Source organism: Cheilinus undulatus, linkage group 15 (assembly GCF_018320785.1).
Source record: "Cheilinus undulatus linkage group 15, ASM1832078v1, whole genome shotgun sequence".
In the NCBI taxonomy this organism is placed as follows: Eukaryota; Metazoa; Chordata; class Actinopteri; order Labriformes; family Labridae; genus Cheilinus; species Cheilinus undulatus.
In genome coordinates, this window is record NC_054879.1 from 12,857,605 (window position 1) to 12,872,872 (window position 15,268).

Consider the following 15,268-nt stretch of genomic DNA (forward strand, 5'->3'; position numbering starts at 1 on the left):
AGATGGGGAAATGACAGAGAGCCAAATTTACCTTGTTTAAGCAGATATTTATGTCAACATTGGTCCAATATGTTTGCAATCTGTTTCTTGGTGAGCCAGGCAAGCACAGTATGCTTCCTGTTTTGCTTTTTAATGTAAAAGCCCCGTTCTGCATTTTCTTGGAGATACGCACCATGTTTGTACAGATTGCTTTTATTCTGCATTTTACCTGCTCAAACAGAAAATCTACCCACATTTAGCACTTAGGGGAGTAAATTTTGGACCCCGACTCCTTGGTTTCACTGCTTTAGCAATCACATTCATATATTAGCAGGTTAAACTTATAAATAAAAATATCTGTAAAGCCCTTTAATGGTGAGACTGCATGGGTTTAACTCTTAGAGGACCTTTAAAACAAGACATGCAGCTCAATATGCAGCACATAAAGGAAAATACATGCTTTAAGTGCTTAACATGATTTTAACAGGAAAAACAAACTGAAGAAAAAAGGTCTCATAAAAATAAAACACCACAAAATCTAAATAAGGTAAAGGAAAAAAAAGAAAATGGTCAAATGCATTCAGGAAATGCCTATCTGAAGTATATGGCGGGTTAGTTTGTAAACACTTGTCAAAGCCACATGTAGCAATCATAAAGCAATCAACAATGCAAACAAAGAAATTAATGCTGTTGAAAGAAGCTGTTTGATTTCACTTTCAAATACCAGAGGGGTGTGACAAACAGGTTCAGTGTAAACCGGTTTGTTGTAGCGAGCACTTGCAGGTACAACTTTGTTTTGTTTTACCCTCTGGTTCAGATATGAGGCTACTTTTTGTTTTACAACTTACAACAACTAAAATAAGAAAGATTAATGTCTGGATTTCCAGGTTTAAAAGTCGTGATGATGCATTGTAACAAGAAAAGTCTCTAACACATCCCTAGACTGGCTAATGCTTGTCTTTGATCCACTCCGTGAACTTACATGGAAAGCAAACTGTCCCGAGAAGTCGTACATGCCACAGGAGTGCATCAGACTTAGGGTGTTTCTCACTGCCTCTGGGCTCAACACCCGCTCACCCGAGATTGGACAGATACCACCATTAGCCAAGGTGGCGGCCATGACACTGGCGCTCTCACAGGTCACCTCAATGGAGCACAGCTGGAGGTTCAAACAGAGAATAACATGTTTAATCATCCTTCTTTTATGACCCTTTGTGTTAATTTCTTTATTTCCCATCCTTCTTTTTAATATCGAGAAACTTTTTAAACTGCATGGATAAAAATATGTTGCTAGAGTTTTTACAGAGGGTCAGATGTTAGAGTGCAATTAGAAGAGATGAAGAAATTGGAACTTGGACATGCTCAAGAAGAGCATCAAAAACTGTAGAAGTCATTAAACATCAGAAAGAGCTGCAGCCTGACACTGGGGGAAATAAGAAATCAGTGCTACACTCACTTGGAAGTAGAAGTCCAGGATGGATGTCATGTCCGTCCCCTCTGGGAAACACTGCAGAGAAAAAAAAAACGTTCAGAGCAAGCAGAGCTCAAAGATGAACATTGATCATCTGCTCTAAGGTCTCATGGTGCTATATTTCCAGATAAGGAAGAGGCCACTTCAGTTTTTCTACCAAGAAACCTCCGATTTTATTTAAGGTAAGTAGATGTTACAAAGGCCGGTTAGACTCAAACTTAGAAAAGATGATGATTAGTCATTTGAGTGAAGTTTTCAGGGTAACGTGTTACAAAGCAATCTGTTATAGTACTCAGATTACTTAAGTACTGCTATTAAATGATTCATTAGTTTGTTACTCTGTAATAAAAGTAATCCATTTTAAAGCCACAAACCTAATGCTGTCCTTATAAGGTAAAGCAAGGGCTGGTCAATGTTTTTGACCAGCCCATGCTCATATTAATTTAAAACTATTTTTTGCCATTATTTTGTACCACTGCCTGGTTTTAATGTGATGCTACCACAAGACACTGGCTGCAATGCATATGAAGCCATTTGTAAACTGTCAAAAGATAATAACAAACAAAGAAGAAAGCAGTAATATCTGGTGACACAGCCGGGGTGCTTGAACACTACGTTCGCTGTTTTACGGAATATTTTTCATGTACAGTGAATGATCAGTTAAAAAATGTATTTGTATCAGAATTGGTAAGAAAAACTGTTTTTTTTTCCTTAAGTTAAAATTGACACCAAGCAATCTAAATCTGTCACCCTATTTATGGCAATTTCCATTATATGTCAGCATCAAACAAACACAAATGCACATCCAGGTCAATCTCTTAAAAACCTTTAATTTTCTAGTAAGGGATAATGTAATATTAGTTTTCTATGACATACACATCCCTTATGGACGATATGTTACGTTGATATATCAGCTCTAAGTGTCAGAAGAAATCTCAGTATCTTAAAGTTAGGGTTTTGCAGTGTAGAGTCATTGCTTTTCACTTTCAAAGAACAGCTGAAAAAACTTGAGAGACTTCACAGTAAACAAAGGCAGCAGTGACTCATCCAAGGTCAAACCTTTTTCTCTTTCAGGTAGTAGCCAATAGCGAAGTTCCTGTCCCCTGACTCACGCTCCGACTGGAATCTGACACACAAAGAACAAAGCACGCCCATTACATACAGGAAGGAAATATTTGCACTTTGTGTCTACAGTATGTGTGTATGAGAGTGTGATTTTACTGGTGTGAAAAAATTCCTCCACCCCTCATGTGTACAGTACAATCAGAGCTCTCATGCTAGCATGTGATGATACTGCAACATGAGCCTCAGCGCCTGCTCTTTTTCCAGACACACTGTTAGCATGTGCTGTCGTCATAAATCACGAACAGGAGAGTGACCTTTACGACACAGACTCAAACCTTCAGCCTCGAGAGTACGTCTGCTTTAACTGAACAAATAAATGCTACTGCGACTGAGAGAACGTAGTCATTTCACAACAGCAGTTAAACTGGGGTAAAGGTCTTTTTAAAGGAATATTAATGCACGCCCCTCCCACAGTGTTTGCATCCCTTTAACTGTATTAATTCACATCACAGTTCTTGACATTTTGGCCAACAATGAAGGCCAAAACAGTTAATGGAACCTACATCTTTCCAACTAATATCATAGACCAGTAAGGCTCTCCTACAGTGCAATTATCAAATTAAGATGTCTGTTTTTATCATCAACAATCATAAAATTCAACACTTTCTACACAAATATCCATTCACTAGGCATAGAAAGTGAACTAGTACATCTTAAAATACATCCTACACCTGCAATACATAAGCTTTAAAAACATTTTAAGAGGTCCATCTACCACCTTTTGTGACAAAGAGTTTAGTAAGTGAAGTAAATATCCAATAATGTCATTTTAAATGACTTATTTCTGACATTTTATTCTAAAAAAATATTTATTTTGCCTGCAACTTAAGTAATGATTTATGGATGTACTTTACATGTACTTTACATTTGCTTCATTCACTTCTTTCACTAAATGTTTTATATTTAATATTTCTTGTCATTCTGATTGGCCTGTCATAAATGTGACAGACACAATATTCCTCCAATCACATTTCCAGAATTTTTTTTATAAGTCCTGCCCTTCACAACCACTCTCTATGGGAGTTTTCCCAGATGAATGAGAAATATATCCATGCAGTAGATACATGGAACAGTCTATCTGGTGTGCCAGGTTAGCTCTGTCTATAGCGCTGTGGATACTTTGTTCAAGGGAGTAGGCGGAGCTACTCCTCTCCCCTGTCCTAACATCAATACCAAAACACATAATTCAGTCAGGCATTTCTACAGGCATCCCAGATAGCTGTGGTCAGCCATAAACTAGGTTTTAACCTAGTCTTACTATTTTCAGTTTTGATGTCTCTCAACTCTCTTTTAATGCTTTAGTGTTATAAATGTTTTGTTTTTAACTCTGTAAAACCCTTTGAATTACTTTGTGTATAAATGGTGTGCTAAAAATCAAGTTGCCTTGCCTTGCATCTGCACCACCAAGCTCATCAGGATGAAGACATCCCAGACCAACCCTGTAAGCAGTCTAAACTATTACCAGTTTTCCAGGGTTTCCACTACATGTAATTGATCGTGGCTCACCGCCACGCCAAAATAAAAACCGCCATGCCTTCAGAATTATGATCTTTTGTTTTCAGATGTTAAAAATGTAAATTATATTGTATGAATGCCTCCATATAAACATATAGTCTGCGCACATTTACGAACCATAAAAAGAGTCTGAAATTGTAATCATGAAATGTGACACTGCTCTGTAACTTAATTTTGAAAACTTCCTGTCTGTCATCACACACAGACAGCTGATACACTTTAATTTCGTTTAGTTTAGTATTTCCCTGATTATAATCCGATAATTAGCGGTAAACCTGGGTAGATAAATTCATTATCAACCGTGTCTCATGATGGAGATGAGACGCTAGCGATCTAAAAATAGCTTGTTGTCACAAAAACTCTGGCAGAACTTTAGTTTCGTTTCTGTTACGATATGAGACTGGATAAAAACAACAGGGACGGGCTGTCAGGCTCCTGTCAAGAGCAGTTGGGTGTGTGTCTGTGCGTGTGTGACAGACTAGAGGAGAGACAGTTTGTGTGTCAGGTTTAGGGTTAGGGTCCATGAGTGCGGGTCGGTCTGGCAACATGCATGAACGAACCAACATTAGCTTGTTGAATACATGAGTGATAAATGCTTATAAGTTATCATGAATAACTTTTATAGGCTGAGGCTTACCTGTGGCTCCTCTGGGATGAAATAATTGCAAGAGGACGTTATAAAAGCAGAATCCCACTATAGGAGTCTTTCATTCAAATCATTTCCCCAGGCTGTTGTCATTAGTATGATCTTAAGTGTTTTTGTATGTTTCAATGGAGTGAGGCACAGTAAAAGCATAAAAAATATAGTTTTCATTTTTAAATTTTTTTTTTAGTGTGTTTATTCTGTGGCATGTCCAAGTTATTTAATTTAACAGAACTAAAAAAATGTCAACACTAAAGGTTTTACTGATTAATCCAACACCAGAGAATTCATCAGCTCAATCATGGCTTGGGGGTTCTAAGCATGAGTAAAGAATCATGAATCTTGCATCCCTCAGAAGAAATTCTCTGACTACATTAAGATGTTACACTTAGCAGAATGGTTTCAGGGATGTAGTTACAGAAAGCAGATGTGATCTTCAGAGGCTGATGGTCTTTTTCTGGTAACACTTTAAGCCAAGGATGAATCAAATGAGTGTGGCCAGCGTGGTTAGTGAAATAAGAGATCTAAGAAACATAACTCATGTTTAAGAGGTACTTACGTGGCGTTGCTGAAACCCACGTATTCATGTCCCGCCATGTCTTTCAGAAAGTTCATGACCTGGAGGGAGAGCAGAGCAGCATTGTGAGTGACAGAGTTACTGAGTTCACAGTAAAAGGTTAAACCATGACGGGTCAAGCTAACATCTGCTGATTCTGATATCATGGCAAAAAATATTGTGCATTTCTGGTAACAAGTATTTCAAGCATCATATTTTTTATAAAGAATGGGTTTAAATACCTTTATCTGTGCCTTTCTGATAAGCTTTGGTATTTTTAAATCACATATAGCACTTTGAAAAATCTGGTATTTTTTAAGTAGGCATATGTACTTTTGTGTAGTTAATTGGTCATAGTGTATTCAGTATTAAGTCAAATCCTTATTAGAAAAAAAAATTGAGCAAATAATATTTTACAGATAATAAACTTAAGTATTTGGGTTCTCTTTATACACTGTCTGATAAGACAGTCTCTACAAAAATCAGATGCCCCCCTTGCAAATTAAATGAGACATTTGGCCTGCCTTCACATACTTACATAGTCAAATTTTTCTGCGTTGCTTGCACCTTGCTGTGGAGAGAAGAGAAAAATAAGCAGTTAGAACAGTGAACTCACTCTAGCATGCTACAGAGGACGAGAACAGCATCATGAAAGGTAAAACTGAAACCAAAACACTATTGCTGAGGAATTAGAACTACAGAAATAGAAGATGTGAATAGATCTGATTACAAATCAAATGGAGAAATCACATGAGCTTTGCCAAGAATTATACAAGTAAATACAAGGTATTAATAAGATTGGCTTATGAATAGGCACAAAAAGGGAAGTCTTTGGGGTTAAAAGTGAGTTTGAGTAGACATTACCAGAGCTTAGCCAGTAACAACTTACTATGTCAACTTCAAGTACAAGTAAGACAAAAAGTAGGGATTCAACATTTACTTGAGTTTTTTAAACTGAAGCAGCCCTATATGCATGTATTAGTCTACATAGAGTATCTTAATAGTGTGTGACAGCACTAAGCTATTGGTGTATGTAGGAAAGTTTTTAGTATTGGCTACTGTGATGCAGAAGAGCATCTGTGCATTTAAAGTAGGGCGACCATATGTCTCAATTTTAATGGGACATTCCCACTTTCAAGCTCCATGTCCTAAGTCTTAATAAACATTTTTAAAACATTACCATGAAACCAGAATAAAGGTCACCCTGGTGTATAAGCCGCAGTATGTTTTTTGGAATCTCCCTAAAGGTTTCAACCACCCTCATGTGGGATGATTTTACCGTTTCATTCAGCAAAGTCCACTCCATTCAGTTTGTGATGCTGTCTCACTCTTTCAGGATCTTTAGTTTTCACTGTATGGAGTATGCGCATCTACTAGTTACAGTACAGTAGCAAAGCTCTCAGCCTGTGGTGATTGTTGTTAGACTCACAGCCTGGGAGTTGTTCTGCGCTCCTTTCCATCTTTGTTGTCCTTCCTGAGGTATTCTAAGTCAAACAAGCCCTCTGCAATGTTCATTTTTTAATGGTATACTCCCTTTTTTTAGTTATGACCTAATGAGATATTAAAGTGGTCATAAATAGTGCCAAACCCAAGCAGTCTGGTCCGTGTCCTTATGTATTCCAGCAAGTTCTGAGCAGTGAAGCACTTGCAATACACAGTAAATGGGGGAATTTTCAAATGTGTTATGTCTTGTGCAGTGTCTGATGGTGGCAGATACACGCACTTGCAGCAGTGATGTTGCATGTCTTAGCACTATATGAGCCGCACTGATATATAAGCTGCAGCCAACTTCCATCCATCCATCCATTATCTATCCCACTTATCCTGTTTAGGGTCATGGGGGGGCTGGAGCCTACCCCAGCTGTCATAGGCTGGAGGCGGGTCACCAGTCAATTGCAGGGCTGACATATAGAGACTCCCACCTACGGCCAATTTAGAGTTACCAACTAACCTAATGAGCATGTCTTTAGTGGCTGGAGGAAGCCAGAGCCCCCAGAGAGAACCCATGCATGCACAGGGAGAACATGCAAAGTCCACAGAGAAAGGCCCTGACCAGGGAGCAAACCAGGAACCATATTGATGTGAGGCAACAGCACTAACTTTGCACCGCTGTACAGCCCTGCTGCCAACTTTTTAGATGAAAAAAATGGGAATTGAAGTGGAGCTCTTACAACAGATTTTACAGTATTATGTACAGATTTTTTGCATTCATGTCAAATGATGTCATAGCAAAGACTGTTGCTGTTTTAATCAACGGAAAAAACATCACCAATCCACTGCAAGCCAAAGCGTAATACTAATTTATTTATGCCAGTCAATTGCAGCATGCTTCTGTTGATTAGCTAGCCCAGTTTATCATGCTGTGAAGACTTGCTGCATAACAGCAGATAATCTAGCCGTCAAAAGGAAGTCAGAGTTCACAAAAGAGTTCCAGGAGAGGTACAGTTTTGATCACGCAGTAACCTAACAGCATGCAAATGTCAGACATTGTGTCACATCACATCAAATTGCACAGTGTTGCAAGCTTGCTGTCCATACTGCATCAGTTAAAAATCTGAACCAAACAGTTGTGTCTCTGTGTTGACAAAAGTAAAATCATAGCATTTCATATATGGATATACAGTAGATAAGCTATTATTAACACACACCTATCTCTACTCTGTAAAAGAAGCTAACAAGCTCTGTTGACTGCGGAAAGTGAAAGAAAATCAAGGACATGTTTCTGTCAGACACTACTGGTGCCTTGTCATCTACCTCTTTCATAGATCTCTGTCCATCTCAACAAGAGTGACAGAGATAAAAATTAGAAATGGGTTGCATCACACTGTATTGTTCATATGCTGTCAGGATATTACAATAGGAATGCAATCAGGCTGATTCTGTCGCCGACACTTGTGCCAGTGTTAGAATAGTACATGGCAATGCATATGCTGCGTTTTGCACTCACTGCAAGTGTCCATTTCAGTTGCCTAGGGTGGCTGACATATAAAGCTTTTTAAAACAAGCAAACATGAACAGTGGGTAAAGGCTGAAAGTAACACTTGCTATCAACTTCAGGACAAAGTCAATGACAACTGACCTAATAGAGCAAATATGTTTGATTATGTCAATGAAATTCTTGTATTTTGAGTTAACAGCTATTATATCTTCCAAATCATTTTTAGGGGATCTTAGGTGACAAGATTTTTCATCTGCTGATGCAATTTCCAAGATGTAGAAAGTTTCACTGATGAAAGATCCAAATACACCATAAGCTAATACATGAAGTAGAGTTGAAGCGTGCTTTTTAGAGGGTTAGAAAATATGGTCACCCTACTTTAAAGATGTGTGTCTACTGTTTCTCAGCATGTGTCATTTGTGCAAAAAGCCATTCAGACAAAACAGAAGGGGAAAGAGGGAAAGAAGAGAGGAAAGTTCTTCCTCCGTGGATAAACTTCAACATTTTTATCTCAGTGTACATGTAATACATTTAACAAGTCATACTTAAAGATCAATGATGCTGCTTTTCCCACATAAAACAAAAAATCACAGAAGAAAAACAGACACGCATGCACATTTAAAGTGCTACAACATCATTTACAAGTACTGAATATCTTTGCTTTAAATGGTGTGAAAAGATTCTTAGCTTTACATTTAAACATTTCAATTAAAAGGTAAGAATTAGTGACACTGATGGAGGTGTTATAGAGTCACTAAATGGGTTTTATACAGAGCTGATTGAAGGAGAAACGGAGAGAAAAAGGGATGGGGGATCAGGAGGGTTGGGAGAGTGCGAGGAGAAAGATATGGAAAAGGAAGAAAAAATTACCAACGTCATTTGACCTGCAGCAGCGGTCATTATTTCCCACAGTTCCTAAGTCTGGAAAATATGCAACAACATACAAAAACAGCAACAACATGTAGCCTTCAAGCACCATGTAACAACAGTTTTGGGCTTATTGCCACGGCAACCCTCCCATAGTTTTCCCACCGATGTAAAAGCAAACTGAGCAACCTGACTATGTGTGCTTCAGGATAGAAAAATAAAACCACATGGAGACAGCGATGACAGTGATGAAAAGATGAGAACACACAGAAACATTGTTGTCTCAGTGAACATGATGTTTGTTTTTCTACCATGAGACTCTAAATGTTGAGAGTAGTTTAGCAGGTTTTTCGTATCACTGCCTACATGCTGCAATACGTGCAGTCTGCATCACAAATCAATAAGAATATAGCTATTATAAGCCTCTTGAGAGAGGAAGGAGGGTCTCACTGTAGTACACTGTATTCAGAGAATAGAACAAGCAGACCCTGAAATACAGGATTTAATATTACAGACCTGATCTCTCCATTTTGGGAAAAAATGACAAAATTTCCTTCAGAGAGCAAGACAAAGTGATTGATTTTTATTTCATTAATGAGTGAAAAAAGCACTTAATGTGTTGAGCAAGTTCCAGATATTAACAGACTCAAATAATGATGGATAACAGGATGACAAGAAGGGGAACTCAATGGAGCTCAATCATGTGGTTCTGGTAGTACAAATTAAATCTAATGTCATAACCATCAGACTTAGCCTTACCATGAGCCATATCTGTTTTGTGGCAAAAAAAAACATAAGATTTTTTCATAGAAAAGCTTCTACTTTCTTTCACATCATCCAAAAAGTAATAACTGAGCTGCCTGTGAGGAAACTTAAGTCTCTTTTAGACTGGGAGCATGTTTGCAACCAGGTCCCCTAAGGACTGGAAGACCTCTGAAGGGAGGCACACGTCTGTTTCAGACTGGGTGCTTGTTTGCTGCATGCACAAGTTTTACCACAATAAATCTCCCTACAATAGACTTGTATATTGTATAGCTTAATTGAACCAGGGAAAAAAATTGGAATAAAAGCACTTTGTACAAAAGAGGTCAGTTTCTCCACAGAAATCCTAAACTGGCCTTTTACTTTGAAAGGCACAAACCCATTTTGGGTTGCATCAAGCTGTGCATAAGCTCAAATGCAGCCTTGTTTGGATAACTCGTAAGATGACAAAGAGCTGAGGATTTGACTGGCTTTTGGTAAAACAGACAGTTTTAAAGCAACAACATGTTTACATGCATACTGAAATGAAAATCGTGTTGTGATGCTGCCAAGACATACGTAGCTGCCACGGCGTAGCTGCCATGCACCCAGTCTGAAACAGGCTTAAGTATCTTAAAGAACAGCATCTTACAATAAATAAATTGATTATCCCCCACCCCTCAAAGCCTGTGGGAACTGTTTGTCTGATTGGCTGTGCAGATGAGAGAAAAACTTTTTGTCCTGTTCAGGCCCTGTGCACGTGGTGTCCAAAATATTTTCAGAATAAAGTCCTACAAAGAATACGATGTCTTCAGGCTATTTCAATGATCCACAAACAGATTACTCATTAATCTCTTGCTCTACAAGCATAAACGTTACTGAGTAACACAACTGAGTGGTAATTGAAAGCATTTTGATTAAAAATTAACCTTTTTGGAACCTACTTCAGAGACATGCAACAGTAGAAAATGTAACGTGTTGTTGCTTTTCTGTTAAATGCATATCTAAAAGGCCCATTTTCAAATTAGGGCTGTTTTTGGGGTATTAGAAACCCCAAAGACAATATGCGGATAAATGGTAATATGTCAGAATGATTTTATAAGGTAAAAATGGCAAAAAGTAAACTCAGTGGTTTTATTTTCTCAAGGTAGCGATAATGCACAAAAACCACATATGAGAAACTAAATTTAAAATAAAGGAGAATGGGCTTGAAAAAAAACATGTGACACTGAAAACAAACAGATGAGGCTTGTGGCTTTTGGCAGGCCTCCTATGTTTCTCTCTGCTGTCTACTACTTATAAATACAAGAGGTTCAAAATCTTATCTCTATCACATGGCACACGTGCTTCAGCTGCTTCGTCATACCTGGAGGAGGGTTTTGGCACCATGCACTGTTATGATATTCTCTGGATATAAGGTGCCTCCTCTCAGGTGAAAATGTCATTGGCCCACACTTTGTTGTCACAGTTTTGTAAACAAAATCAATAAGAATACAGCAAAGATGAAGGAAGTTATTTACAGAAGAGCTACATTCGGATATAGGCATTAAAATAGTCTAACGATGGAGTGAAAATTCTAAAAAGATAATTCAATGCAACAAAAAGAAGCAAATTTCCAGATTAACACAGTTCGGTTGCTGTGAGAGCTGCTGAATGGTGTTTATAGATAGAAGTTGTGTGAGTAAATATCCATGAGAATGCTATTACGACTCTGCTGACACTGGCTATGTTTCAAGGTAATTCTGGTATTTTTAAAACTGGGCTCTATTTTTGCTTATGCAAATGGTCTAACTCACTCATAGGTACAGAAAGTTTTAGAAATGTTACTGCAAATTGCATCAACCTGCAGTGCAGAAATGGGCTGTTAAAGCTCAATATGTGAAACTCCTGAAGAGTAAAGACAAATGCTCACTGAATCAAAACATTTAGGAAAGCAATGTAACAGCTGTTTCTAATTAAAATTAAAAGATATACTTTTGGAAAAGTGTTATGCATGTAGGCATTTTGTCTTTTATATCCTTGTACATAGATTGAATTTCTTTTCCCTTGCAGTTGAAAAAACAGAAGTCTTTGTGAATGCACACTGAGATGCATTTTCTCTGAAGGTTATGCTGCATCTATGGCTGTCAAAAACCTTTTTTTAATAAAAGATAAACCTCTAGCTTTATTGTCTTTATTCAGCTAGGACAGTGGATTGAGGTGGAAACCAAGAAGAGGGGGCTTGCAGGACAGAAGCCACAGGCTGGATTTGGACCAAGGCTGCTCAAGGACAACTGCCTTTGGACATGAGGCACACAGGCATAACCCCTAGGCTACAGGTGCCCCTCAACGCCTTAATTTCTAACTTTGATATAGATATTAACTACTATCAAAATTTGCATTCCACACCAACAAAAAAAAAAGATATACTAGCTACACAGTGTTTGGCAGTTTCTCGCTTTTAGTTACCAAAAATTGCAAGCAAACAATTGTTCACTGTCTCTGTTGGTAAAATTGTGGTTCAGAAATGCACAACTGTTAGACAGTAAAGGTACGGTGGCGGGTCAACCAAGAATATGGTACAAGGTCACTGAAATCTAACATTTTGTAAGGTCACAGTGGCCTTTGTCCTCGAAAACTATTCTGTTCCCCCTCAAGGCCTTGTCTGGTCAAGTGGGCAAAAATCCCTAAATGCATTCTTGAAATATAGTGCCCCAGCCTTGGCTAGGACTAGTGTGGAAGAAAAAAATATTAAGGATTTATCTTGCTCTAAAAAGTGCTGTAAATATTGAGATTATGGAAGCATTCAATCCAAAATATATATCACATAAGTTTGGGCATTTTTATCTAATTTTAGTATTTTTGTGCAAAAATTCTACATATTTTACTTTTCAGTCATGCTACTGAGAAGTATAAAAAATTCTGACAGCCTTGGATGCAATCATTACAGCTTGTTGTTTCCTAATGATACCTTTTACCCATCTTTTTTTTTTTGACCCAACGATGGGTAGAAGAAGAGCCCAGGTTTGTAAATACCAAAATCCTCCTTTGTATGACTAAAAAAAGCCTGAGAATGATCAACTTGATTTCTGCAAGTGTGAAAACATTTAATCAAAGCTTCAATGTAACCCTGGTTGAATTTGCTGTAAGTTTTTATAATCTTGCAAGCTGCAGCTTGCTAAATTCCTAAATCTAACATAACACTGTGTGTGAAGACACACAGTTCAAGAAACTCTGGTGTCATGTTGGAGAATGTAGCAGACGAGGGAACAATCTAACTATCTTATCTCTGTGTGAACAGGCTGAGGCAGATCTGCGTGCAGCTGCATTTGACTACCTCTCCGTGCAGGTTATTTTCAGCAGGGCCAATAAGAGCGTGTGGTCTAAGTGCCCTCAGGAAGGATTAGTACAGCTCTTAATCGCCACAACAAGACACATGGCCGTGGACTAAGGTTGTGACCTAGAAAGAATTCCAGCTGAGTCAAGAGTCAGATGTGAACACACCGGAAGTCTAAAGTTGACTGAGAAAGGAATAAAACCAAACGCAAAAAGACTGAAAAAGCATGTATAGGTGTTCAGTCATTATTCTGAGTCTTCTCCAGTTGTTTTCAAACATGCACAGGTTAATTAGGCTGGTGTCTGTCCCAATATTTATTTCAAACTTCCTGTTATCTACTCAATAAAGCAGCTCAGTGATACCCACCATATGAGGAATTTTCAGTCTAAGTTTTAGTGGAAATGACACACAGACAAGACAAAAAAAACACACGAGGGAGGAAAAAGTGTCACTGCTTTTACCTTTATCAGTGAAGTACAAACAATAGCGCCAGCGTTCACCATGGGGTTGTGGGGCTTATCTGTGAAACAACAAGAGCTCAGTTAGTGCTGAAGAGGATCAAAGTGTAAATATTAGCTCATATTTCTTCAAGGCTGAGAGGTCTGCAGATCAAACAGTCAGATACATGTAGAAAAAATATTGACAGTCTCTAGAAAAGGAAGCTACATACTTTTTGGTTGTTTGAGCTGTACTGAGCTTTGCCCAAACTGATGATCTAGTGCAGGTTGGCCTTGTAACCATACCAGATTTAGGGATGCACTGATACTACTTCTCCAAACAAAGTACAAGAACCTATATTTGGGTACTCAAAGATACCAAGTACAAGAATGAAAACGTAATATTACCTTTATAGTTTGTTTAATTTCATCAGATGTTCTTGCCCCTCTTCTTAACAAGAAAGCAGTGCATAGTTTGATCAGTGCTCTACTTTTGCCATTCTCATTTATTTTAAAATATCACCAAAATGCAGTGCAGACATGGCTTTACTTTGCCAAACTACTCACGTAAGGAGAGGGAAAATTGATGCTGTAGAATAATACTGAGTACAGCATTGGCAATGTTAAATGAATACCTGATATCTGATGCTGGTATAAATACCAGAGCATCCCTACCAGATTTATAAGCTTTGGTATGTTTCTGGTGAAAATTGAACAATATCGCAGCTTTTTCAATACTATGGCAAAATATAGCAGTCACAAGCACCAAATAATAAATGTCTTTTTTGTTTTAAGTTACAAAGACTTAATCAAGGATGTTTGATTCACTACCAAAATTTGAACCACACATTTTTTACGAAATCTAAATTGCACAAATTAAGACTTTGCCAACATATTTGTGTAATTTAGACAATGTGCAAGCACTTACTTGTAATATTTGATGTATCAATTCCTCTCCTACATATCTGTTTCATCAAATAGATGCCGTTTTTAAATCTTCAGTATGTTTCAATATTATTGCAACTTAAAACAACAGAAAATGTATTGTTTTAAAAAGAATATGTTATTGAAAAATATCAACAAGGTAAACCATCTGCTTTCTTCACTGGGCTGCCCTTAATTGGAAATCAAATGAAACATCTCGAGGGGTATACCTACCAAATGTGAGAAATAGAAAGTTAGGATTTAAAAGTTAAGACACCATATAGCCACCTTATGAATCATTTGTCAGCTGGTGGAGTCATGTGACTCTAACATGTTAGGCCCAGAGACTGTTAATGCCTTACATTTCCACATCGTCTCATTTCACCACCTCTTAAGTTCTAGTAATGCCTGACACATTTAATCACAGAGTGAGAGAAAGCCTTCCTCCCACAGACCTTTAAAAGTGTTCAAGTACTTCTACACTTACATCACCTACATTCCCGCACTGGTGCGTGAGCTACTTACACAACATACACACGGCTTTCCTGGCAGCAGAATCCCCACACAGGAAGTGACGATGTGCTGGCTGCAGTTAGAGTACCACCCTCTGACACGCCAACAGTAGCAATGATTATGAGAAGAACTATTCCCTAAATCTACTTTCATGTTAAAATAGCCCACATATATTGTTATAAAGGTACTTCAGCAGCATAATAAGTGGGTTGGGTGCTTACTAACATTTGCTTTAGTTTACAG

The 15,268-nt window shown here is 38.0% G+C and overlaps 1 protein-coding gene across 2 annotated transcripts in view; it reads right to left on the reverse strand.

Annotated features, from left to right (window-relative positions):
- Positions 1-15,268, reverse strand: part of LOC121522340 (glutaminase kidney isoform, mitochondrial-like) — a 59,598-nt gene that overhangs the window by 19,270 nt on the left and 25,060 nt on the right. For both annotated transcript variants that reach the window (XM_041806573.1, XM_041806574.1), the window contains exons 7-12: positions 13,613-13,671; positions 5,828-5,860; positions 5,293-5,351; positions 2,510-2,576; positions 1,436-1,486; positions 962-1,138 (exon numbers count right to left, since the gene is read on the reverse strand). In XM_041806573.1, coding sequence (XP_041662507.1) covers positions 962-1,138; positions 1,436-1,486; positions 2,510-2,576; positions 5,293-5,351; positions 5,828-5,860; positions 13,613-13,671 — 446 coding nt within the window. The remainder of the gene's footprint in view (positions 1-961; positions 1,139-1,435; positions 1,487-2,509; positions 2,577-5,292; positions 5,352-5,827; positions 5,861-13,612; positions 13,672-15,268) is intronic.